This window comes from Pipistrellus kuhlii, unplaced genomic scaffold (genome assembly GCF_014108245.1).
Source record: "Pipistrellus kuhlii isolate mPipKuh1 unplaced genomic scaffold, mPipKuh1.p scaffold_m20_p_13, whole genome shotgun sequence".
Taxonomy (NCBI): Eukaryota; Metazoa; Chordata; class Mammalia; order Chiroptera; family Vespertilionidae; genus Pipistrellus; species Pipistrellus kuhlii.
Genome location: NW_023425438.1, coordinates 29,487,948 through 29,515,749, shown reverse-complemented (window position 1 = coordinate 29,515,749; position 27,802 = coordinate 29,487,948). Strand labels below are relative to the sequence as shown.

General features: G+C 40.0%; 1 protein-coding gene across 6 annotated transcripts in view; it reads right to left on the bottom strand.

The window, feature by feature from the left end:
• Window positions 1-24,837, bottom strand: part of REL (REL proto-oncogene, NF-kB subunit) — a 32,984-nt gene extending 8,147 nt beyond the window's left edge. For 4 of the 6 annotated variants that reach the window (XM_036435417.2, XM_036435416.2, XM_036435418.2 and 1 more), the window contains exons 1-4: window positions 24,278-24,837; window positions 13,883-14,025; window positions 11,336-11,484; window positions 6,215-6,306 (exon numbers count right to left, since the gene is read on the bottom strand). In XM_036435417.2, the coding sequence (XP_036291310.1) occupies window positions 6,215-6,306; window positions 11,336-11,484; window positions 13,883-14,025; window positions 24,278-24,287 (394 nt within the window). In that variant the 5' untranslated portion in view covers window positions 24,288-24,837. Of the gene's footprint in view, window positions 1-6,214; window positions 6,307-11,335; window positions 11,485-11,645; window positions 11,706-13,882; window positions 14,026-24,277 lie in introns of those variants that run through there. The other 2 variants (XM_036435415.2, XM_036435420.2) reach the window with 2 other exon arrangements.
• Window positions 24,838-27,802: the final 2,965 nt, after the last annotated feature.

Genomic DNA, 27,802 nt, shown 5'->3' with positions numbered 1-27,802 from the left:
GCTCTGATCACGATGGCAATGTAGATAAACACAGTACTTTCATCCTCATATACCACATCAAAATTACAACTAAACTACAGAACAACCACCATTTAGAATCGCCTGAAATCTAGCTGAATAGAAGTCCTACAACTAAAGAAATCACACCGAGATTGGAGGGGCAGAGACGCAGAACAAGCTAGTCTCACACTCACAAGTAGTGAATAAAAGTCAGGAGGGATATCTCAGTTTCAGAGGATCATTGATTGGATCTTTCATGTCCCCTACTGAGGATCAAGCCTGCATGCAACCCTGACTGGGAACCAAACTGTATCCTCCTGATTCATAGGTTGATGCTCAACCAATGAGCCATACCAGCTGGGCTGCAGTAATTTTTCAATATGAATGGCCTGTCTTGGCTCATGCTTCCAACTTTCCTAGAATCTCTTAAACAAGCAGCATATGACCTCAGTGTGCCTGTACCTCTCACTAAATGGCTCCAGGCCCAGCACTACTGGCAGTTGACCTTGGTTTGCATCTTGGCATCTTCTGGGCACCTCCAAGACCAGCACAAGTAGCAGCTATCTGCAGATAGCTTTGTAGCTCATGCTGGCGGCTGACCTTGGCCTGCACCTCATGGAAGGTCCCAGAGGAAGCATACCATGGGACAATTTTGGACCATATCAAAGCACCACCCAACCACCTCCATAGGCACACACTCAAGGAGCAGACTAAGTGGGCACCAGAGCTCCATTGAAGTAAGTCCTGCTCTGTTGAGTGGGCCTCTGCAAAACTGATCTTTCATGTGGCTAAAGCCAGTCCTTTTAGCTGTTCAGCCTGAGGGTAAATCCCTCCCATTGATGTGCCAACAGCAATCAAGGCTCAACTACAACAGGAGGGTATACACAGCCCAAAGGGGGTGCACCTGGAGTGTCCAGCTTGGGTGAACAGAGAGGATGTGCCACTGGACCCTACAGGACACCTACTACATAAGACCATACTACTAAACCCAGGAGAAAGAGCAGCTCTATCTAATACATAAAAACAAACACAGGGAGGCTGCCAAAATGAGAGACAAAGAAACATGTCTCAAATGAAAGAATAGAACAGAACTCCAGAAGAACTACTAAACAAAATGGAGAGAAGCAATCTACCACTTGTAGAGTTTAAGACACTAGTAATAAGGATGCTCAATGAACTTAGAGAAAAAGCAGATGAACTTTAACAACAACAGAGAACATCAACAAAGAGACAGAAAACATAAAAATGGAACTAGTCAGAAATAACAAATATATTAACTGAAATGAATATAGGGAATCAACAGTAGAGCAGATGAAGCAGAAGATGACATCAGAGATTTGGAGGATAAGGAAGCAGAAAATATCCAAACAGGAGAACAAAAAGAAAAGAGAATTAAAAAATGAGGATAGCATAAGAAGCCTCTGGCACAACTTCAAGTGTACCAAAATGTACATCATGGGGGTGCCAGAAAGAGAAGAGAGAGAGCAAAAAAATTGAAGATATATTTGAAAAAATGACATCAAACTTTCCTAAACTGGTGAAGGAAATAAACATACAAGCTTAGGAATCTCAGGGAGTTCCAAACGAGATGAACCCAAAGAGGCCCACACCAAGACATATTATAATTAAAATGGCAAATTTTAAAGACAAAGAGAGAATCTTAAAAGTGAAAAGAGAAAAGCAGTTAGGTCTCCCGTAAAAAGGGAGCTCCCATAAGACTGCCAGCTGATTTCTTAGACAAGAAAAATCTAAAGGAGTATTATAATGTCTAATCACTGGGTTGTACACCTAAAACTAATATAACATTGTATGTCAACTGTAGTTGAAAAATATAAAATTTAAAATATATAATATAGCCCTAGTGGGTTGCTCAGTGGTTAGAGTGTCAGCCTGAGGACTGATGGGTCTCAGGTTCAATTCTGGTCAAGAACATGTACCTCAGTTGCAGGCTCAATCCCTGACTTGGTCAGGGCGCATGTGTGAGGCAGCCAATCAATGTGTCTCTCACAAGATGTTTCTCTCTCTGTCTCTACCACTGCCTTCTACTCTCTTTAAAACTCAATGGAGTCCAGCTATTGTGATTCAGTGGTTGAACATCAACCCACATATCAAGAGGTTGCCAGATCAATTCCTAGTCAGGGCACATGGCCAGGTTGTGGGCTTGCTCCCCAGTAGGGGGTATGCAGGAGATAGCTGATAAATGTTTCTCTCCCATGGATGTTTCTACTATTCCTAAACTTCTTCCACACTGGGCTTTAAGTTTCGCTGTTCAATATACCTTTGAGTTAAATGCACTCCAATACCTTAACACAATGCCTATTCGACATTCAGAAAGAGGAGTGTATACTGTCTGCTAACGTGGCAAAAGAAATGCCACATTAAAAAAAAAAATCAGAACGTTTCTGAGAGGATCCAGAGACACGTTTGTTGCATGGAGAGGTGTATTATCTGTAAGAAATAACATTTCACAGACAGCCTACAACGGCATTCAAGAGCAAGGCTTCTGCTCTGAGCTAAAGATGGTGGAGTAGGAAGAACTGAGCTCACTTCTCCTCACTGACACCAAAACTACAACTGCTACTACTACTCTATCTAAGAGAATGACCTAAGACAAAAAGCAGAACAGATTTTCTACAATTACAGATCTAAAGAAAAAGCCAAATGGAAGGGTAGAGACTCAGTCTAGTTAGGACCCACCCTATTACCACCGCCCCATGCAGTGGCCCACAAGTGAGAGGGATATCACAACGGCAGAGGCCCCCCTGTAAAGAGTGAGGGGTCTGAGCCCCAGCCTGTGGAACCTGCAAGAGGAAGAGAAGCCCTCGTAACATCTGTCTTTGAAAACCAACAGGGCTTACGTCTGGGAGGACCAAAGGGCTGAGAGGAAACCAAGCTTGTGCTCTTTCTTAGTCCCAGTGCAGGGGCAGCAGTTTGAAAAGCACCTGGGTCACGTGTTAAAGTGATACGTTGACCACTTTTAGGGTGTGTGTTGGAGGGACAGGTATCTGTTGGAATTTTCTCTTGAGACAGAAGTGCTAGAGGGCGCCAATTGTCCCTTTTTTTATTCTCCCACCTAGCTGTGTCTCAATGACACTCTCAAGAACCGTTTCTGACATTCTTCATTTACCTTGCTAACAATGTTTATCAAAAAAATATTTTTATTGATTTTTAGAGAGAGAAAGGGAGAGGGTGAGAAATATTGCTGTGAGAGCAAAATATTAATCGGCTGCCTCCTGCATACTCCACTGGGGATAGAACCTGCATCCCGGGCCTGTGCCCTGACTAGTAATCAAACAGCAACCATTTGGTGCTCAGGACAACACCCAATCAACTGACCAGGGCATGCTAATACTATTCATCCCACTCTGGCATTTCCCTGATGACCCACCCAAGCTGGCACCCTTCTAAAGCAACTCCTTCCCTGCTACCCCTGGCGGGCGGCCTTAGTCGGCACCAGCACACAGCAGTGTGTCTTCAACAGTTGATACTGGGTCTTGCAGGCAGCTACACTGATGGTCTGTACTGAACACCAGTATGCCCGTAACAGTTGTGGCAAAGCTACATAGCCACCCTGGCCAGGAACCAGCCTTGCCTACCAGTGTGTCCTTAGCAGTTGTGGCCACAAGAGGAGGCCACACTGTTTCCTACAGGGAACACCTCTGAAGTACCTGGCTCTGGTGAAAAGGGAGAATTCTACCACTGGACCCCATAGGACACCCTCTAAGTAAGGCGACTTTTTCCAGACCAGGAGATATAGCTGATCTACCTGTTAGGTAGATCAGAAACAAACAGGTAAAGTGAAGAGACAAAAGAATATGTTCCAAATAATAAAACAAGAAAAACTCCTGAAAAATAACTAAGCAAAACGAAGGCAAGCTGTCTCCTAGAGAAGAGTTCAAAGTAATAGTCATAAAGAGGCTCCTCAAATTCTTTAGACTCAATGAGAATTTGAGGTAAAAACTGTTAAAAAAAAAAAAAAAGAATCTATCAGAACTAAAGAATGTAACAACTGAAATGCAAAAATACACAAGAGGAAATCAACAGCAGATCAGATGATTCAGAAGAATTGATCAGTGATCAGGAATAAAGGACAATGGAAATCACCCAACTCAGCAAAGGAAACAAATATCCAAACTCAGGGAGCACAGAGAGTCCCCCACACAAAGTGAACCCAAAGAGACCCACATCAAGACACCTCATATTTGAAATGTTAAAAGTTAAAGATAAAGAAAAAAACCTTAAAAGCAGAAAGAGAAAAACAACTAGATACATATGAGAGAATGCCCAAAAGACTATGAGCTATTTTTTCATAGAAACTTGGCAGGCCAAAGGAATTGGCAAGATTATGTTCAAGGGAATATAGTTGACAAAAGGGAAAAACCTACAACCAGAAAACCCAGCAAGATTATCATTCTGAATTGAAAGAGATGAAGAGGTTCCCGAAAAGCATAAGCTAAAGGAATTCATCACCACTAAACCAGCATAAGAAATGTCCAAGAGAATTCTTCTTAAAAAAAAATATTTTGTTGTTATTATTAATTCTCACCCAAGAATATTTTTTCCATTGAATTTTAGAGAAAGTGGAAGGGCGGGGGAGAGACACATGGGCTGGCTGCATCCCACATGCACCCTGACCAAATCGGGGATTGAGCCTGCACCTGAAGTACGTGCCCTTGAACAGAATCAAACCTGAGACCCTTCAGTCTGAGAGCCAACACTCTGAGCCAAACTGGCTATAGGGCTAAAAGAAATTTTTTTTTTTTTTAAATATATGTTTATTGATTTCAGAGAGGGAGAGATAGAAACATCAATGATGAGAGAGAATCACTGATTGGCTGCCTCCTGCACCAAGTCGGGGATCGAGCCCGCAACCCAGGCATGTGCCCTTGACCAGAATTGAACCCGGGACTCTTCAGTCTGCAGGCCAATGCTCTGAGCAAAACCAGCTAGGGCAAAAGGAATTCTTTAAGTGAAAAAAATAAAAGGCCAAAACTAGAAATAAGAAACTGAAAGAAAAAAGAATTCATTAGTAAAGGCAAACATATAGTAAAGATATAATCACTTATAAAGTTAGTATGAAAACAATTAAAATGGCAATACCTATATACCTAAATGTAATGAACTAAGTGTTCCATTCAAAAGACACAAGGTATCTAAATGAATAAAAAACAAGAACCAAGCGAGTCACTTTAGATCAAAAGACAGACAGATTGAAAGTAAAGGGATGGAAAAAGATATTTCATGAAAATGGAAACCAAAAAACCAAAATATATTTATATCTAGGATAACAATGCTTATACCAGACAAAATAGACTTTAAAACAAAAGTTATAACAACAGACAAAGAAGGACTCAACAATTCCACTTCTTGGAATTTATCCAAAGAAAATTGAAAACATTAATTAAAAAAGATATATGCAGTCCTATGTTTACTGCAGCATTATGTACAATAATGGAAGTAGCCTACGTGTCAATAGATGAACAGATAATAGAAATGCAGTATACATATCCAATGGAATATTACTCAGCCGTAATAAAATCTTACTATGTGTGACAACATAGGTGGACCTAGAGGGTACTACGCTAAGTAAAATAAGTCAGAGAAAGACAAATACTACATCATTTCACTTATCTGTGGGATGAAAAAAACTAAGCAAATGAACAAACAAAACAGATTCATACAGAGAACGAACTGATAGTTGCCAGAGGGTGGGGAGGCACGGGGATAGGCAAAAAGGTGGAGGGGATTAAGCGGTTACTAACTCATAGTTATATCAGTGAGTCACAGGAATATAGCCCAGTGAATACAATCAATAATATCTCAATAACTGTACAGTGACAGATGGTTACTAGACTTCTTGCATTTATAAGGTATAGAAATGACAAATCACTATGATGGTACACCTGAAACTAATATATATTTCATGTCAATGATACTTGAATTAAAAAGAGCTTTACATTCCAGAATGAAGAAAAACATTCCCGAGGTTTACTTATAGAAAAATGGCATTCTTTACTGATATAAGAAAGCATAATTTTAACACTGAAAGATATTGAATACACATTATTCAGACATAGATAGAAGTCAACAAGTAGAAAAGTGAACACAGAATTTAAGATAGCTTTTAACCATAGGTTTAAAATACAAATAGAAATCACTTACATGAATAAATCAATATCCAAGTAACAAAAATTATTATATCAAACATACTTACCATTGAAAGGATTGATTCCTGCCCTTATTCTTGAAATAATAGCTTCCTTTACTTCTTTTTTCTTTACACATCGAATACCCAAATTTTGAAAACTAGAAAGAAAACACAGAACTGTCAAAATGCATTATAGTTTAAACACATAAATACTAAAGAATATCCTAAGTATTAAGCATCCATCCAACAATGAAGAGTCTTCATACTGTCAGATGGAGATAATAAATCATGTTATAAATTTCCAACTGCTATAATAAAGATGTGAGGCTAAAAACAGTGGGGTTATACTCTAAAACTGTTAAAAGAAAAATCATACATCTCATATAGCTGTTGTATACAATATTTTACAATTATACCTTTACATCCAAGTAGGTAAAGATAAACAGGGAAGTGATATCAAAAAGCTAAAATTCAGCCTGAGTGGGTTTGGCTCAGTGGATAAAGTGTCTGCCTGTGGACTAAAGGATCCCAGGTTCGATTCCCATCAAGGGCATATGCCTGAGTCGCGGGCTTGATTTCCAGTAGGGGGACATGCAGGAGGCAGCCAACCAGTGATTCTCTCTCATCATTCATGTTTCCATCTCTCTCTCCCTCTCCCTTCCTCTAAAATCAATACAAAAAAATTATTTTTTAAACAAGCTAAAATTCACTTCCTAACCAAATTCATTATCAAATCAATAAAACCTGTATATTTGATCATGTAAAGCAAAAGTTGTAAGAGATGCCCACAGGCTGAAGCCCACAGGTATATTTTGCTGAACCCATAAAAGTGTTGTCTACATTAAAAAAGTTCATAGACTACCAACATTTAAAAATCAGGAAATTGCATACAGATGTCTGACTTCTGGTTTCCTTTCAAAGGTCTGGCAAGAGTAGGCTGGTACAGAAACACCTTGCTGAAGCTGATGGGGGCTCTCCACTTGGCCATGGTGCCTGCGCGTCCTCTCACACCTGGACCACTCCACTCCACAGACACTTGTTATCTGAGCCCTGACCACACTGCTAGTAGTCACAGTGGAATATACTTTATGTCATATTATATGAAGTTACAATAACCAGTCATCATAAGAAAGCACTGAAATGTGCTCTTTAATTAGAAAGATGTTTGATACTAACAATAATATTTGACAAAAGTTTCAAAATGTCATTTATGGAAAACTTCTCAATAGCTACAAATATTACTAATTTGCATATGTACTACAGATGATGGTTGGGGGAACTCCCCTGCCACCACCAGTCATACTTGTTCCCACATGGAAAAACCATGACATCATTAAAGCTGGGTGGGTGTGAAATAAGGAAGCAAAACTGATTATAATAACATTCCTATTTGTTCAAATTGCACAGGGCACTTGCAACAAAAGGCTGCCTGTCCACATGACCCTCTCCAGGCTCATGCTGTTCATGCTCTTCCCACTGATCGCATTGTGATGTTGTTAGCACCTAAACTACCCTTGACATTTCTTTCCTCTGCTTCCAATAACTAGAAAAAAAAGAGCCTTTAATTCATAATCCTTTCTTGAAACCCTGAAACCACAATCCTCTTCCTCAAAAGTATTCTGCTTCTTTGAAAGATTCTTAGCTTGGTTCCTTTTCCTTTGACAAAAGATTATAAAGAATCCTCCACTTTAATATATTTTTACACTACTTGATTTAGTTTCATCTGAATCATACTTGACTGCTAGTCACAGATTAGAAGTGGTAGAGATTCCAGAAATTCTGACACGAGGAAACCAAGGATCATAGAGATTACCTGACTCATACATTCATTCCTTCACAGTTATTCAGTAAATTTTGGGGTTCTTGTCATGTACCAAAAACTCTGGGGAAAATGGGGCTATAGAATCCTTCCCCTCGCGAAGCTCAGTCTAGTGCACGGGGTGGCCAACTCCAGTCCATGGATCAAATCTGGCCCACTGCCTGCTTTTTCAAGCAAAATTTTATTGGAGCACAACTCAACAGATTTGCTAATGTACTGTCTATGGGGTGCTTTCATGCTGCACCAGCAGAGCTGAGAAGTTGCCACAGAGACTATATGGCCTGCAAAGTGTTCAATATTTACTATCTGGCTCTTTACAAGAGAAATTTGCTGACCTTTAGTGTAGTGAAGCAGACAGACATTAAGTAAACACACACACAAAAACGCTAAACTGAAACCATGACCATTTTTATAACGGAGATATGCCTGATGCCATGACTGCCCTATGATGGGAAAGCATTGGTCAACTCAGGGAAGCAGACAGGCTTCTAGTAAGAAGTGATACTTACTATGAACAGAAATGAGCTAGGGGAAAAGGAGAGTCAAGAGGCTCCAGACAGAAGGAAAAGAACATGCGAAGGAGCCCACAGAAGAGCACTGTGAGCCCCGGAAACTAAAGGAAGGCCTTGTGACTGGAGCACGGAGGTCAAGGAGAACACAGCAGAACAGAAGGCTGGACATACAAGCAGGTCCCAAGGGCTCTATGAGGAATGTTGTCCTCATTCCAAGAGTCACATAGCCATTAACATGTTTTAAGCAGAGATGTGACCATCAGGTTTGTCTTTGAAAAGATCACGCTGAATACATAAATTTGTTTATTAAAAAAAATTTTTTTTTTTAAAGATCACTTTGGCTAAAGTGAAGGACACAAAAAGAGTTGATGGGAGAGGCCTGGTGCATGAAATTTATGCACTCAGGCGGGCGGAGGGGGGGTAAAAAAAAAAAGAGAGAGAGTTGATGGGAGAAGAGCAGTCAGAAGGCTATTCTTCGCAGCTCACATTTAGACAACAGCAAAGGTAGTGTGGAAGTGAGGGGAGGTCACTGAAACCAGTGGAGAGACAGATTCAGGAACTCTTTAGGAAGTGCCCATCAGTGAATTCAACGTGTGCGCCTGGGTGAGAGGTGTCAAGGATGACAACTATGTCTGGGGCTTTTATAGCCACCACTTACATCAGTGGTTTCCAACCTTTTGGACCTCACGGACCACCAGTGGTCCATGGGCCACCAAATGGCGACTGCTGACTTAGATAAGGTACATTAGGAGACCGATTTTGAGAGGAAAGAGGTATGATTATATAAGAGCATGGTGTGGAGCGTATTCTATTTGAGGTTCTTTTGAGGTGTTTAAGAGAATATTATGTCAAAAAGACAATCAGACTAAAGTACATTCCCCAGTGAAAAAAACGAGGGCTCCTTAGGAAAGAGAGCTGATTTCAGGGCAGTGGCAAAAGGAGAGGTAACTAGGTCTTGAACCCTTGGTTGTGTCAGGAAGAAGTGCTCGAAGAAAGATGGTGCCATGGCCAGGGGACAGTGAAAACAGTCTGAAGGGGCTTGAATTAGTCAAATCTGGGTCAGTTTGAAAACCAAAATAATGTCCATCCACTGAAAATAAAAATCCATGGAATTTTTTTTTTTTATATGGGGAAGGGTAAAAAGGGAAAGCTTTTCTCTACTGTAGAATACCAATTAATATCACAAGTGGGGAAAATTAATATCATGCCTCCTGAAGAGATATTTTTGAGAAGAATATAGCATCACCTCTGTAGATTCCTTGTCTAAAATGTTTCCTATTAACATGAAAATATTATACATGCTATTCATGGGAACATGGATATAATCTTGGGCTTCAGACTAATCCATATGGAACAACAATCTTCAAAACAGCTTGGATGTTTCAAAAATGTTAACATTCATGAAAGATAAAAAAAAAAAGGCTGGTAACTGCTCTAAATGAAAGGTGACTTAATAAGCATGACAATTAAATATAATGTGTGATCCTTAATGGGATCCTGTATTAAGGGGAAAGGCAGAACAGCCATACAGGGCACTATTGGGAATTATTGGGTATAATTAAGGTAGTCCACAAACTTAACTGCCTATAAAATTGAGAAGGAATCGCCAGAAAAGTAGGAAAACAGGAGAGTTTGTTCTCACAGAAATCAAGGAATCAGAATGCTTAGGAAGGAGTGATCTACAGTGCAAAATGCTGTTGGGAGGTCAAAATAATAGAAATAGAAAATATTTCTTGCCAAGTTTATATTACTAGACATTTTATGTTTTGTGTTCTTATTGTACGAAAACTATTTTAAAGTATATTTTCTAAATTGCTACTACTAAGATATGTTTTTAAAATAGTTACTACTAAGATATAAGGAAGCTACTAATTTTTTCCTGTTAGTTTCATCCCCCCCCCCAAACACAATGCATGTTCATTATAAAAAAATGAATTATAAAGTAAAAACAAATTAAAAGAAAAACATGAAACCTCACAATTTACCCACCTAGAAACAACTACTATTAATACCTTAGTGTATATACTACCACGGGTACATACACATTTACTTTAAATAAAAATATTTTTCACATATTGTTTTAAACCTATTTACCTAACATATTGTGAATATCTTTCTATACAAAGACATATTTCAATGTTATTTTTAAGGTTATGTAGAAGTACATTGCATGGATGTACCAGTTTATTTAACTAATCCTCCTTTGTTTATTATTTGGATTGCTTCCAACTTTTGCCATTACTAACAGAGCTGCAATGAACATCACCATAGCTAAGTGTCTAAGCATGCTTAATTGTTTCCTGAGGATAAGTTCCTAGTAGAATTGCTAGTTCAAGAGACATTCATTTTTTTTTTCTTTCAGACTTTTGCTATATAGTTGTTAAATTGCCTACCAGAAAGGTTTTATTAATTTACTCTCTCACTAAGAGAATAAATAGACCTTTCTTTTGGCAGCACAGTGATACATAATTTTTAAAAAATATATATATTTTTTATTGATTTCAGAGAGGAAGGGAAAGAGAAATATCAATGATGAGAGAGAATCACTGATTGGCTGCCTCCTACATATCCCCTACTGGGGATCAAGCCTGCAACCCAGGTATGTGCTCTTGACTGGAATAGAACCAGGGACCCTTCAGTCCACAGGTCAACATTCTATCCACTGAGCCAAACCAGCTAGGGCTAACAGTATACTTCTAACGTAAATGGTAAGAAAATGTAAATGTACACTATAGTAAATAGAAGTAGAATGAGGAATTAGTTTATTCTGCTAAAAAATATCAGATGTACACAGATGGGAGACAGAACATCCCAGGCTTGCCTGATTCCTGAAGATGTCTGTGATTGTATACTTACAATAAAGGCCTGCGTTCTTGTCCAAATTCTGCTTCATAGTAGCCATCTCTGCAGTCTTTTCCTACTAAATCATGAGGATGAGGTTTATATGGGTCATTCTTTGTGACTAATGTAATTCTCACTTTTCCTTTTCCATAACAGTTCATAATCTGAAAAAGAGGGAAATAAATGATCCATAAATATTCCTCATGCGGAACTATTCTACTAAATGAGGGTTCAATTTATATAATGTAGCTAGTAATGTATCCAGTTGGCTGGCAACAGCAGTTTAGATGAAACTTGCCAAAAATACCAGTAAGGAAGAATTTACCTCTCAGTTCCAAGGCATATTAATTTCAATTGACCATATCATCTGATTTTGCTTATTTTCCTTTTAAAAACAAGTAGAATTATACCAAAACTAGAGGCCTGGTGCACTAAATTCGTGCATGGGGGTGTGTATCCCTCAGCCCAGCCTGCATCCTCTCCAATCTGGGACCTCTAGAGGGATCTCCGACTGCCTGTTTAGGCCCAATCCCACTGGGATCCAGGATTGCTGGTTCCCAACCACTCACCTGCCTGCCTGCCTGACTGCCCCTAACCGCTTCTGCCTGCCAGCCTGATCATCCCCTAACCACTCCCCTGCCAGCCTGATCGACGCCTCACTACTCCCTGCCATCCCGATTGCCCCTAAATGTCTTCCCCTGCTGGCCTGCAAAAATCAAGTTGAGTTTCACAAAATTGTTTTCACACAGTAAAATTTGAGAATTTTTGACACTGAGAATAAAGAGGGGAGTTAAACATGGAAAGAAGATTTTCTGAGCATGGAAAGGAAGAGAATGTTTAATTTGGAAACTAAGAAGTTTGCAAACACAAAGCAGGGAATATCAAAACCAGCTTATGACAAAGGAGCAAAGCAGTTCTGTAATGATGAGTAGCTTTATAGGTAAGAGGACACTAAAATCTATAATCCTGAATTAAGCAACCAGTATTTATTGACTTTCTGAATAAAAGAGACAGTAACCACTTACAATTGTAATACAGGCTGATGTAAAACTCAAGATGTGAAAGGGTTCAGAACCTACTGGATCTTAGAAATATTTTCGAGAATGTACAGAATAAGCTGAATTAAGGAATTCTATCTTTTAGTAGCATTTCTCTCATTTTAACATTTAAACAAAAGGATTTAAATAACTCAAATCCATATTGCTGCCCCAAAAGTGACAAATATTAGGATCTTAGAATTCAATAATTTTGCCATTGCTTTATTCTATAACTTAGCCTTCCCCTTAAGTTTAATAGAATAATCTTTGTAAATAATGTAGTTATGAAACAGGGAATTAACATCTGTTGAAGAAAGACTAACACTTTTCAAAATCTACTCTGCTGTTCAAACTTTTAATTGGCATTTAAAGGCTAAAAACTCATTTAAAATAAAATGAAATATAGTATATTTTATAAGAAAAGAATACTATCAAAATCATTTTGGATCAAAAAGTACTTTTAAAACTTATGCTATCATAAAGAACTATTTAGAAAATGACTATATTTCAAATCAGTCAATGAAACCCAGAGTATCAGGGGTAGGCAATAAAGGCAAGGAAAAAGGAGGCAAAAATGTTCATTCTCCTTTCCCACAGAACCTAGGCTAGCCAAATGATTGTAGAAAGAATTCTGACTGGGTTCCCAAATCCCTGTCTTTAATCTACAGAATGATGTTGCTCACTGCTGGAAGGAGAGAATGCTTTTTCCTCATTAGCTCCGTGTTTCATGAAAGGAATCATCACCTCAAAGCCGCCAATGTACTCTAAGCACTGTGAATCACTCTACTTAGATGAACACACAAACGTAGCTATCAGCAGGGATGAAGAATCCATTCGATAGCTAAGAAATGACCCTAGATAGCTATTTAGTACAAATCAATCCTTTATAATAAAAGCCTAATATGCAAATAGAATGAATAAATGGCAGGATGACTGGTACTGACCACCAGGGGGCAGATGCTCAATGCAGAAAAGTTCCCGGGCCAGGCCAATGGCCCCAGAGAGGGAGGCAGCAAAGGAAAGGGACTGGCGGCAGGGGGCGGGGCCAACAATCGCCCCACCAGTCACCCCACAGATCAGTCCTGATTGCTGGCCAGGCCTAAGCACCCTACACGTTCACAATTTCGTGCACCGGGCCTCTAGTTACAAAGAAGAAGAAAAGCCCATGGAAATGACTGTAAAGAAACTGGGCCTTTGTCGAAACCGGTTTGGCTCAGTGGATAGAGCGTCGGCCTGCGGACTGAAGAGTGCTGGGTTCGATTCCGGTCAAGGGCATGTACCTTGGTTGCGGGCATATCCCCAGTGGGGGGTGTGCAAGAGGCAGCTGATAGATGACTCTCTCTCATCAATGTTTCTAACTCTATCTCTCTCTCTTCCTCTCTGTAAAAAATCAATAAACTATATATTAAAAAGAATTCCTTATAAAAAGAAAGAAAGAAAGAAACTGGGCCTTTAATGCAATTGCTGTAGCCAAAATATGAAGCAACGAAGAGTGAGACACCAACACAGGAGAATGGTCTGTTACCTGGATAGATGGGTATGTTCGGTTGTTGTCTGTGCTGTGCTCCCCCGGGATGCTGCCTGCTGATCGCCCTTCACATTTGTATCGAAAACGCATTCCCCGCTGCCGGGGTTGTTCAATGATCTGTATATATGGGTTATACCCACCTGAAATTTAAAAAAAAAAAAAAAAAGGAGGGGGGAGTGTAAGATTCAAATAGCAATAATAATGACTATTAACCATTTCCTTTTTTTTTTTTAAACACCAGACTAAAATATTTTCCCTCCCAAATTAAATAACAAGGTTACAATGTAATTATCTAAGATTGGGTGGCAAAGACACCTTTCTCTCCCACTCAAATTGAGCTCTAAATAGAGTTAACACACGTCATCCAAATCATATTGATTGGTTAGCACTTTATCGCTTACTATGTAGAGCTAAGGCCAACGTGAAGTTCTGAGATAGCCACTTTGGGGATACCCACTTTTCACATGAGACCAGGCAGAAGAGTTTCTTTCTCCCAAGGTCCCCCCAGAAGAGTCAAGAAGAAAATCTCCAGAAGTACAATGTTATACTCCAAAAGTGAGTTTAACAGCTTGATTTTTACCTCAGACTCTTAACAGTGAACTAACAAACTACTCATTGGAAGTGTAAATGCATCTAAAATGCTTGCAGTCAATGGACTTTTTACAGAGTCTATCAAAACAAGTTCCAGAAGGAGCTTCAGGCTGAACATAATCTTCAATCAGCCTCATCTAAAGTATAAGATACCACAAAGGAAAAGAAAATAATTATTTCTATAACAAATACAATTCAAAATATGCAACTTTAGAATGAACTTCTGATAAACATGACAGATGAATCTCAAAAATAATTATGATGAGGTAAAGCCAGGCTTAAAGAGCACATGCTGTATGATTCCATACATATAAAACTCTAGAATATGTAAAATACTAATCTATAATGTCAGAACACAGATTGGGGGTTTGAGTGAGGTGAAAGGGGCATGCTAATTATGATAATTGGAAACAATGATTTCAAGGTTGTACATATGTCAAAACTTACTAGAACAAAAAAAGGGGACATATGTAATACTTACAAAAAAGAATTATTAAAAAACAAACACCAGAATGCATACTTTAACCAAGTGCAACTTAGTATATGTCAATAAAGCGCTCTAAAAAATATATAGCTTAATGCCCCCCCTTATCCAAATTGTAGAAACAAAAGTTCACTAAAGACACTCAAGTGTGCTTACAAATAGAACACGTAGCAATGTGTCTGTTTCACACACGTGAAGAGAACTTCCATCAGTGAAAAGCCTTTCTTAATCACTTTAGTTATTTCTAAAGGGCCTCAATAAGATATCCTTTTTTGTGTGATCACTTCAGTAGCCTTTATACTAAAATTAAATACCCTTTAAAAAAAATCATATATACTATAGGCTTATTCCATGTTAGAATGCAAACAAATCTTCAGAAAGGGCAACACAGTGGGTCTTAGTGCATTATGAATTCAAAGGAATACGCCTTTGAATCTTACCCAGCTAAATCTTTACAATGACAACCTTGTAAATGTTATTAATTTTCTTAAATCTCCCACTGCATAAAATGGAGCTAATTACAACAGTTCAGCCTCAGTGGGTTGTTGTGAGGATTAGACACAAAATGTTAAGTTCTTACCAAGTGTCTCAAATATAACAAGTACTAGTAATAGTGTCGATTATTTCAGGTGCTATATATATATATATATTTCAGAGAGGAAGGGAGAAGCGGAGAGAGAGAGAGAGATAGAGATAGAAACACCAATGATGAGAGAGAATCATTGGTCGGCTGCCTCCTGCACGCCCCCTACTGGGGATCGAGCCTGCAACCCAGGCAAATGCCTTTGACCGGAATTGAACCTGGGACCTTTCAGTCCACAGGCCAATGCTCAAACCACTGAGCCAAGCCGGCTAGGGCTCAGGTGCTTTCTTAAAACGATTTATAGTCATACCATGATGGTATCACAACTGCTACTTTCAAGGATTTTACAGAACAGTGAGGCAAACAACACAAAGGAAAATAGGAGTTGATGAAGCACAAAGGTGGAGAGGGAGGGAGAAGGGGTCAGGTAGGCAATCTAAGAAAAGGAAACAGGTTGTCCAAAGGTGGACCAGTATAGAAGATATAGCCTCAATGGAAGAGAAGATTTCAAGGATCACCAAAATAGCCCTGATGGGAATGGGGTGCTTTCCCACCTGCTTAGAAAGTGAACCAAAAGCCAGAGTACAATCTGAGTGTCAATCAGTGGAATGATCTTATGCAGGGAAATCACGTGATCAGATTAGAATTTTCAAATAAGAATTCTGGTGGCAATAAACAGATTGAAAAGAGAAAGCAAAGAGATCAGTTTTAGAGGCTGTTACCATATATGAGTGATGATGAGAGTATGTCTGAAATATGGTAGAAATAATAGAAAAGAAGGGTTATTTAAAGGATAAAAGTGACAGTACTTGGTAACTGACTGAACATTATGGTTAAGAAAAAGAATCCTTGTCCTAGCTGGTTTGGCTCCGCGGATGGAGTGAGGATTGAAGGTTCGCTGGCTAGGTTAGATTCAGGTCAAGTACACATGCCTGGGTAGTGGACTCGATCTTCAGTAGGGGGCATGCAGGAGGCAGCCAATCGATGATTCTCTCTCATCGGCTTTCTAGCTCTCTCCCCCTCTCCCTCCCTCTCTGAAATCAATAAAAATTAATATATATAAAAAAAAGAGAAAGAAAAGGAATCACTAATGACTTTATAGTTTCTATGTTAGGTTACTGAGTAGAGTATTACTATCACCTTTAATTTTATTCTATTTGGATCAGGCTTCTTGTGTTTGCCTCTACTACCTATTTATCTATTCAAAAGACAAAGAGCCAGAAAAAAAAAAAGAATTTAACTTAGTCAAGTTCATAATACTTATTTCAATTTTATTGAAAAAAAATGTAAGCATGCAGATATATCATAATTTCATATCCTTATATATTTTTGTATATTTCAAGTAATTCAAATTCACATTTTGGTTTCAAATATCTCACAGGCTTATATATCCTTGTAGGAACATTTAAAGTGAAATACATTTTCCTTACAATAACTCAAAATACTCAACTTAAAAAATTAAAAAAATTTTTTAAAGTGATATCTTAAATCATTTATGTGGTTGAACTAAAGGTCAAATAAATCCCTGCCCACTACTTCTTTAAAGGTTGTCTAGTGGGAAGTTGATATTGAATGACATCATTAAGGGAAGTGGCTAACTATTGGGGGAGGAGTGTGAACAAAAATGCTAAGCTCCAAATGAGCATTCAAATAGTTTCATTGGTCTTACAACACTTCCTTAAACTAGAAAGTGTTTATGAAGAAGTCTATACACAAGAGAACAGAAAAGCAGTTGTTAAAAATTAAATAAAATATGTTTAAAAGATTTTTTAAATTATAAAAGTGACATATCATATAACATCTAGTACTTAAAAAAAAAAACCCTTGAACTCTGTTCTTCCTACTGTAGAAGCTCTTTATTGGTAAAAAGTCTTACCAACAACCAGAGTTTATTGTAATATTCTACATTCCTCGAGTTGGAAATAATCTTCCCCTACTCTAAACTACCATATTTTGTTTATGGCAATTATTCCAAATAACTATAATTCAGGGAAGACTTACTATTTCTACTTGAAAGAAAGCTACTTGTTTTATTTCTTTAAGCTACCTGAAGGCAGGAATTGTGTCTTACTCATTGGTGTCTTCACACAGATATTCAGTAAATATCTGTTGAATGAATGAATAAAAATATGAAGATCTTTTTGATTGTGTAAGTTATTCATTCATAATTAATCAGATTTTCTTCAATAGACTCCACCTACCATGGAAACAAATAGTGCTTTGTATGTACTAGAATGTCTACATCTTCATACTCCTCACCTCCCATTTATATTCCAATTTCTTTATATGTATTCATGTTTTTAAAAAACTTCTAGCTATAAATCATTTATATCATGTGTCAGTACCCCTTCCTTCCTCAATTCCCTGTTTTGAATATAAATCAGGAAATTGCAAGGAAAATTAGTACTCACTCATAATATTATCTCAAATCACTAAAGTTTTGAAAAGCACTGAAAAGTCTTTAAAATTGGTTCCAAACAAATTGATTACTGTAATTTTCTTTAATTAATAAACTGGGATTGACTCCTATATTTTGAGAAATATTATAAAAAGCCAATACAGATCAGAATAACATTTGAAATATAGCCAAAATGTTTGCAAGATTCATTTATGGTTTTACCTGCACATATGCAAAAAGTTCTATTTTAAAACACAGTACCTAACAAAGTATGAGTTTGTAAGATAAAAAAAAAATTACACTTAAATAAAAGTTAAAAACGGATCAACTGTCAGAAAGACACATTATAAACTAAAACTATACAGCTAGAATTGGGAACCAGCATTAATTATACAGTGAAAAAACTTAATTTTAGTAATTATAACACTGTCTTTAATCATTTCTCATACGATTTTAACTTTATTCTTCATAAAACAAAATAGAAATTATCATCCCATTTTATAGATAAAACTAAAGCTCAAAATTATATGAAATTATGAATGACATTAGCAAATACGACAGCTGAGACACCAACAATAAGCATAAAAACAGCTGAAGATAAATTCACAATAATGGATACAGCAAATAACCTCAACTAAATGCAATTCAGGCTAAGAAGATAGGCATTTTGCTTCAGGCAGGTGCATATTTAGATCCAATGATACTCCTGGAACAGAGTTCATCCTGGGGTTGTGTATCAGAATCACCTAGGCAGCTTTCAAAACATACACATTCCCTGGCCCCACCTGAGGTCTGCTGAGCAGAAACACGGCACCATCTAAAGCCCAGACATGTCCCTGAAAAAGCCTCCCAAGCAATTCTAACACATTTCTGGTTAAGAACCATTGCCCTGGAACATAAGGAATTGGAAACAATGATGCGCCTATCTGGAGAAGTAATCCAAAAATTCACACACAAGTATAGGCTGGGTGATAGATCAACTAGTAGGCAGAAGAATTCTGACTGCTTGTAACTCCTCTTTCCCTCCCTCCCACTCTAAAAAGCTTATCCAAATGCAAGCAGAGGGGAGGAAACATTACTGTAAGGATAGCCTTCAATCACTCCGATCTAGTTAAAATAGCAAATCATTTGCAAAATTAATATTTTAACTATCACCAAAAACATTTCTTAAATACAGCACACAAGTGATTATAATATGCCAATGTGTCAACACCACAGCTGAGAATAATAACTACAGCCTACATCTCCCTCACAGGGGTACTGGATAACAGAGACCCAAAGGAGCAAATGGAGCTAACAATATGTACTTTTCCAAATATCACTTCTACTCACTTTGAAGAAAAAGAAAATAATAACTATTCTTCATTCCTTCAACCTAGGAACCCAACTGAATCATGGTGGTGATCTTCTTGACCCCAGAATGCGGGTGACTTTTTCTGTTCCTTCCTTGTTATTATCAAAGCTTAGAGTTACCACTTCTTTAACAGCTAGAATTGCATGCAATTAACAAAGGGGCAAAGAAAACCTAAGCCTATTCCCATAAGGAAGGAAAAAGACTAACATGGAAGGTGCAAAAGAAATAAAATAGAGGATAAGCTATATCAATCAACTTGGCAAAAGGACACATGATTTATCTACTAAATAATTTTAGATTTATCCCCCCCCCCCCAAGAATGCTTTACTATCATTTAAGTGGACAAAGGAAAAAAATACACTAAGTCCAAACATCACTGTCAAATTCTATTCCCCTAGTTTAAATATACACAAAACCATTGCAAATATTTTAAAAGCAAATGGGCATTCCTTTCTTATATTTTAATTAGAGGCCCAGTGCACAAAACTCAGTACACAGTAGGGTCCCAAGGCCTGGCCTGCGAATAGGGCCGATTGGTGACTTCCGGCTGCTGGCCAGGGCCTTTCCCCTCACCCCCATGCCTGCTGCCAGCAGGGGCCTTCCTTCATCCTGTGCCACCCCCTGGTGGTCAATGCACGTCATAGTGTGGCCGAACTCCCAGTTGGTTGAGCTTCCGTGGGGACAATTTGCATATTAACCTTTTACTATATAGGATATTAGATATATTATCTATCTAGCATCTAATGTAGTCTATGAATATTGGTTCTATGGTTTCACAACATTCTAGAATCATCAGATGCTTAAATAGTAAGTGCCAAGGGCCTCTAGTAGTCTGTTTCCTATAGTTGTGAGTCCCTAAACAGCTCCACTACAAAAAAATGTGATCATGGGCATTCACGATCACATTCGTTCCTCACAAGACTCAGCAGTAATTGTTCCCATTTTTATATCACAGAGTGGTAGAAATGCAAACCCATTCAGGTTCATCAGAGGCTAAAGTCCAGGTTTATTTCAACACACCAGGCTGATTCTCATTTGGGTATTAATAACCCAAGCAAGGGAATGTTTAGATGAGTATTTGACTGATGTATGCATAACAAGGTAAATAAAAGGTTTTGACAACAGAGAGTCTACTGCTAGAGATTTCATTGTCATGGGGGTAAAAAAATAAGGATTGAGAAAAAAAAAATAACTTCCAGGGTGAAAAAATAGAGAAATATTTAAAATCTGTCCTAGGTCTTTCAGGTATTTAACTAAATGAAGAATATATGGCCAGCTGTCTTGACTAAGATCACCAGATTTAAAAGTACAAATTACAGGATGCTCATTTAAATATGAATTTAAAATATATCTTTTTGTATAAGTATATCCCACACAATGTTAACAATCATTTTTCAAAAACGGAAAAACATTGTCCTGCTAATTTATAGGAGATGTTTTTGTGTTTTTTGGGGGGTCGGGGGGAGTTATGTGTATGATATACACAGTGGTAAAACAAAAATAAATTGTTTAAAAAAGATAATGAAAAATATCCCTATACATTCCCATTTAATATTTTTCTCTCTATTGTGTTTAAACTTCTGACATCCAAACTTGGACCCTTGGAAAATAAAAAGAGCTTTCTTTTAATAAATAAAAAATCCTTGGGATTTACAATTTTTTCAATATTCCTTTTGCTGTACATTATATCTTGCTTACAATAATCCCCTTTGGTCTAAAAAAAATATATATATATTTCATTCAGTTACTTAGGTTGTGTACCTACAACCCCAATCATTTGCAGAGAACAGATGAGAAAAAGACAGAATAAAAGGAATGCTGAGTCCCTTAAACCGTATTTGAGATACTACAATACACACACTCCACGTGTTCCCAAAATGATTCATGATCTGATTCCTCACCAGTCATTTCATTCACTCATTCCCTTTACTCTGTGCCTACCATATATCACCTTCATTCTTTTATATCACTGTTATCTCTATATTTTCATGTGTTACATTTCTGAAACAGCCTTTATATTTCTATGCAGTCTTTTTTTTTAAGTCACTTGCTTTAGCTATCAAGTCCAGCTTGCAGCTCTAACATTAAAATTTTAAATTGCACCACATATTTACATCCCCTCCCTTACTCAAGAGAAATAGTTCTCTTGAAATTTACTATATATTAAAGAAAACTGATAATAAAAATAAATTATCTAATTTAAATTTCAAAACATTTTACCAAAGACAGTACTATTTATTAGTAAACAGAGTACTATTTATTAGTAAACGGAGTTGCTATGTACACACAAGAACATTTTACACTTTTCAATGGAACAATGGGACACTTTAAATTCAGACCCAAAATAGCTATTTTTATTTAAATATACAAGAGTAATGATGGCCTAATGGGTATGGGAGCATTTTTTTTTCTCATAATGCCTACTCTAATTAATCATGTCAAAAGACTGGAATCAAGGTATAATTTAAAAAGATAACAAACTGAAATTCTAAATAATATAATAATTTACCTGAACAAAGTTTAGAATTTATATAAAATATACATATATCAAAGCCCAGTTACTCATGGTACTTACAGAATTTACTTATGAGATTATGATGCTACTTTTTACGTTATACAGACCACAGATTCAACTACACATACCTATTTACATATGACATCCGGAAGGAAAGAAGAAATGGTTAAGGCTTGGTAATCAATAAAAATACCTTTTGAGGTTTTAATACTACCTTTCTACAAACAGAATCTAAACTAGACAACGATAAACTAATTTAGCACAACTTTTTGTGTGTGATTAGCTTAAATTACTGTTTCAAAACAGGATGAGAATTTATAATTTAGTAACTCTCTAAAGTGTTTACAACTGCTTAAGTGCACTCAAACTCCTTTTTAAAAATTTGCTTAGCAATTTTCAAACAACTGAATTATAATTTAAACGTGTGATTTACAACTTTCTACAACTTTCCACTCCTTAAAAAAATGTCCCCTTCAATTTAGGGAATCAGTCCTCATAACAGCACAAAATATTAAAACAATTTAATAATAATAACTTAAACAAGTTTAAACTGTATCACATTTTTAAATTATGTGGATTTTACAATACTCTTTTGCTATGTGGTTCATTATTTTTCTCTCTTTTGAAGAATCAGAAGTATTGCATTCGTGCCATATATTAATAAGGTTGGTTCCACCGCCAGCAGGCTGCCCTTTTTTGGCTAAATTTATAATGCTCGCCGTCCTCTACTACTTTCATACAAGCACCCATCACCAGTAAATTCAGCTAATGTTTCAAGTCACCTTGGCATTTTTTATCTACACACACACTTGGGATGTATCCACTCACAGGATTATCTGAGAGCCTGAGGGTCAGTGAAGTGGGTAAAGAGAAAGTTGAAACATTTTAAACCTCATTTGAAAAACCACACACACAAACTGAAATCAAGTGTCATGTGAACCACCTTTCAATTTCCTTTCCAGCCTAAAGCAGCAGCTATGACAGGCTTCTGCTCAGCCCTTAAAAAAAAAAGTCCTCTAAGCTTTCCACTTCCTCTTCTCTGCCAGACACCCTCGGTTCTCCTGCGGGGTGATGTCTCCGGGGCGGGGGAGGGTGCGGGCCGGGCACCCACCAGTCCCTCCAGCCGCAGGGACGCGTCCACCGGGCTCTCCCGCCGCGGCTCCCGCCGGCGCCCCCTCGGCCGGGAAGGAGCCCGGCACCTCCCAGGAGCCCGGAAAAGCCCCACGCGAACGCAGACGGCGTGGTCACTTCCTTCGCTGACAGCCGCCTGCTCCCTCGGGCCCGCTCAGCCGCCCTCTCCCCCAAAGCGAGCAGGTACACAGGTCATACCGAGTGGTTCTCATCCCCACCCCCGTGTAAACGGGGGTATCCTAAAAGCCTCTTTTCCCTTCTTTCCAACCAAGGAACGAACAAACAAAATAAAACTCCGTGTAAACTAGAAGGTACTGTTAAAAACTGCCCACTCTGTCGAGGCAACATGTCCACGGTCAGCCCGGCTCCAGCGCCACTGCTGACTCCGAGAGGCGCACATTGTGCACAGCTGTGAGCTCAGCGGCAGCACCCCTTCGGTCACCCCGAGAACTGGATGGGATTGAAGGAAACACACACACACCCATACACACACACCCATACACACACCCATACACACACACAGCCATACACACACACACACAGCCATACACACACACACACACACACAATCATACACTCAACACACACGCACCCATACATACACCCCCCATACACACACACACAAACACACACACAAACTCATACACTCACACGCACACAATCATACACTCACACGCACACAATCATACACACACACTCCCATACACACAATCATACACTCACACGCACACAATCATACACTCACACGCACACAATCATACACACACACTCCCATACACACAATTATACACTCACACACACACACCCATACATTCACACACATACACAATCATACACACACACAACCATACACACACACCCATATACACACTCACACACATACACAATCACACACACACACTCACACAGCTCGCAAAGCTCTCCTGAGGTCTGAGGTTCCTCATTTCTAGTCTGAAACATAAAAACCCCCATTTCAAAATAAAAATTAAAAAAAAAATTTCAATACGAGAACTCTCCGTCTGCTTTTACTTGGAAGATTACTCTCCTAACTTCTAAAGCCAACCCGCTGGGAACTTCTAAGGTTCCGGCGATGGTACCGGCATCGAATTACAGGGCCCGGCTTTGATTTCGCACGCAAACCCTGGACCATTTTTTTTTTTTTTTTTTTTTACAAGACAACCTGCCAGGTAAGGCGAGTGGAAAGTGAGAGGCTCCACCATCAAAACGGAGACCCCGAAACTGAGCAGCAAGACCCCCTCATACCCCCCCCCACGCCCCCCGCGGCCGGGACCGGCTCCTCCGCGCCCCCAGCCCGGCGGCCGCGCCGCGCACTCACCGGAGGCCATGGCTCCGCTCCGCGCCGCGCGTCCGGACCGAAGGCAGCCGCGTCCGCCCGCCCGCCGCTCCTCCGCGCTCTGCCGGCGGGACCCCGCGTCCCCCAGGCCACCCCCGGGCGTCGTCCTCGGCCCGCCCCCCGCCGGCTGCGGCTCACACCTCCCACCCCTGCGTCCTCGCGCTGCGGCTCGCCCGCCCCGCGTCGCCGTCCGGGAGCAGGAGGCAGGGGGCGAAGCGCCGCGGCCGCGCGCCGCCGGGAGAGCCGCGCCGCCGCGGGGATTTCCCGCCGCTGACGTAGCGCGGCCACCGCCTCCCGGGGGCGGGGAGCCGGCCACCGCGCGGCGGGCGCGCGCCCCGCACTCCCCGGCCCGCCCTCGCGTCCCTCGGGGAGGGGGGGCGCTCGGACCCGGGTCGGGGGCTGCGGGGAGCGGGTGCGCCCGCGGGGTCGCCGGGAGCGCAGGGAGCCCTGGAGCCGGGAGTGGCGGCCCCGGGCGCGCGCAGGCGCCGGCCCCGGAGAAATCCCCCTCCCCCGGCGGCTGTGAAGAGCGCGGTTTGCAGCGCAGGGCGAGTGGGCGGCGCGGTGACGCGGGGAGGGCCGGCCGCCCGGGCCCGGGGGGCGGGGCGCGCAGCCGACTGAGGCCGGCCTCCCGCCCGGGCGGGCGGAACCGGCCCGGGGTTTTCTCCGGGTGGTTCCCCCCCTCTTCCCGATTTCGCACATGCAAATCCCGCCCCCGCGCCTGCGGGCGGCGCTGTGCGCCCGGAGGGGAAGTGCGGGAGCGGCTGTTGGTCCGTAGGCACTGGTAATTCACGTAGGGGCTTCGGGGACCTCCGCCAGCCGTCTGATAGCTAAAGTGCGAAGGCTCGCTTAACTTGACGTACTTTACCTAGTAAAGCTTCTTTTTTTTTAAATTAAATTTTTAAAATTTCTTTATTGATTAAGGTATCATATTTGTCCTCATCTCCCCCACCCCCCATACCCATCCTAAACCCCTCTCCACGCGTGCTCCCTCCACCCACGCGCGTTGTCCGTGACCACTGGTTAGGCTCATATGCACGCACACAAGTCCTTTAGTTGATCTCTCCCCTTTCCCCCACCCTCCCCTACCTTCCCTCTGAGGTCTGACAGTCTGATGGATGCTTCCCTGTCTCTGGGTCTGTTCTTGTTCATCAGTCTATGCTGTTCATCATTTCCCCTAGAAGAATGAGCTCATGTGATACTAGAAATACCCTTAGGTTCTTGAACGCTGAAGGTTCACCACACTGAATACGCAGTGTGCTCAACTTTAGTGAGGTGGACACTGTCCTGGGATTTGACAGACATACCCAGAAGGAAAGGGTGAATGGAAACAGTGGGTTAAAAGCAGTGATTTTTCAATATTTTTCATTTTATGACACATAAACTAATGACTAAAATTCTGCGGCACACCAAAAAATGTATTTTTGCCCATCTTACAAAAAAAAAAAAATAGGTGTGACTGATTCATTAACATTAGATGGCTATTGTTGCTTTGGATGTTAGCATTTTTAAAAAAGCACCTAAGGAGAAATATGTCAGTGACCCTGATTAAACAGTCAAGTATTGCATGTTTAAAAAATCATTGGGGCACACAGGTTGAAAATCGTTGTGCTGAAGGAATCTAGTATAACGTTGTTTCCTTCGTGTGCTAAGAACCTGTGTGTCAGCTCGTTTATTTCATTTGTAACAAATTGTAGAGGAGGTAATCAGGGTTCAGAGAAATTAAGTTCCTACTTCAGGATGTTGATAAAAAGAAACGGACAGTTTCAACAATGGGTTGATTCCAAAGCTCCGTGCTCTTCCCACTGTCCTCTCCATCTAAAATGAGGAGGGGGAATGGGGAACATCAACCTGCCATGCAAGTGCGGGAACTGGAGGACCCAATTAAGGGGTTGGGGTGGTATGGGGGGGGGGGGGGAATCTCCTACCAACCCCAAAATATTATTTTCACGAAAAGTACAAAAGAAGGAAACCATTGATAAGCATTAAACCATATTGTAATACACTAAAGAGATTGTAAAGACAAGAAATCTCACTTGGTCAGGAGCATGGAGTTTATTCCAGTTTTACACAGAAAGCTATTGAGAGTTTTTAAGAGTGTGGTTGACTTGTGATTATATTTTGAGATGTTCTCTATGACTGATGTGTTAAATTGTTAGCATACACTACAGGCACAGGTGAAGGCAAGGCAGTTAAGAAATGTTGGAGTAGTATTTATTTATGTTGGACAAGTAAAAGTGGTGTTTCGATGACTGTTCTGAGAAGATGGTGAAAAGAAGTCAGATTTAATAAGATACTGTGGTAGCAGAGCCAGAAGTACTACCATGTTTCCCCGAAAATAAGACCTAGCGCATGGAAAGATAAGACATCCCCTGAAAATAAGACCTAGCGCAACTTTGGGAGAAAAAATTAATATAAGACACCGTCTTATTTTCGGGGAAACAGGGTAGGTAATGGATTGGATGTGGGAAAGGAAAAAAGGAATTGGAAATTCCCATATTTTTGGTCTGCACAACCAGGTAAAAAAGGAAGAAAAAGATGAAGAATTTGAGAGGGAAAATCAGATATTATATTACAGATGCCTATTAGAGACCCCAATAGACAGTTGAGTATGCAGAACTAAAGCTAATGGGAGAGGACAGGGCTAGGAATACAGATTTGGGAGTCAGCAGCATTTCACCTAAAGAAAGTGCAGAGGAAAAAATTTAAGAAGAGCCCTAGGATCCGTCAAGTCTTGGGGGACTGTTAGAGCAGAAGGAGCTGCCAGTGAAGCAAGAGGAAAACCAATAGACTGTGGTGTCCCAGAGAATGTTTCAAAAAGCATGGAAGTGGTCAGCTGTGTTAAATGATGCTGAGAGATTGAAAAAGTTGAGAATAAAGAAATGACCTTGGATCTGGCAAGATGAAGGTCACTAATGACCTCGATAAGAGTCATATCAGTGGAATGGTGGGGATGAAAGTTGAATTGAAGGAGATTGAGAAGAGAATGATGAAAACCATGAGTGTAGACAACTATTCAGAGTGTTAAAGGAAACAGAAATGGAGCAATAGCTGGAGGGGGATGTGGAGTGATATGAAGCCAAGGCTATCACTGACAACTGCAGTCTCGATATGTAAACCTAATTAGAGTTTATTTGTCATTTGAGTCACAGTCCAATGTGAGTTGAGTGGCGTTCTTCCAGGACTAACCCAGGGACCCAGGCATCTTCAATCTCATAGCACCAACATGTAGCCGTCAAAGTCACCTAAGAAAAAAGAGCATAGAGAATCAGGAATGGGAAATTTATTTTTTTCAAACCTCACCTGAAGATATGTTTTTATTTTGAGAGAGGGAGGGAGGGAGGGAGGGAGGGGGAGAGAGAGAGAGAGAGAGAGAGAGAGAGAGAGCGAGAGCGAGCGCGAGGAACATAGATATGTGAGAGAAACATCAATCCGTTGCTCTGAGGGGATTGAACCACAACCTTTTTGGTGTACTGGATGATGCTCCAATCAGCTGAGCTATCTAACCAG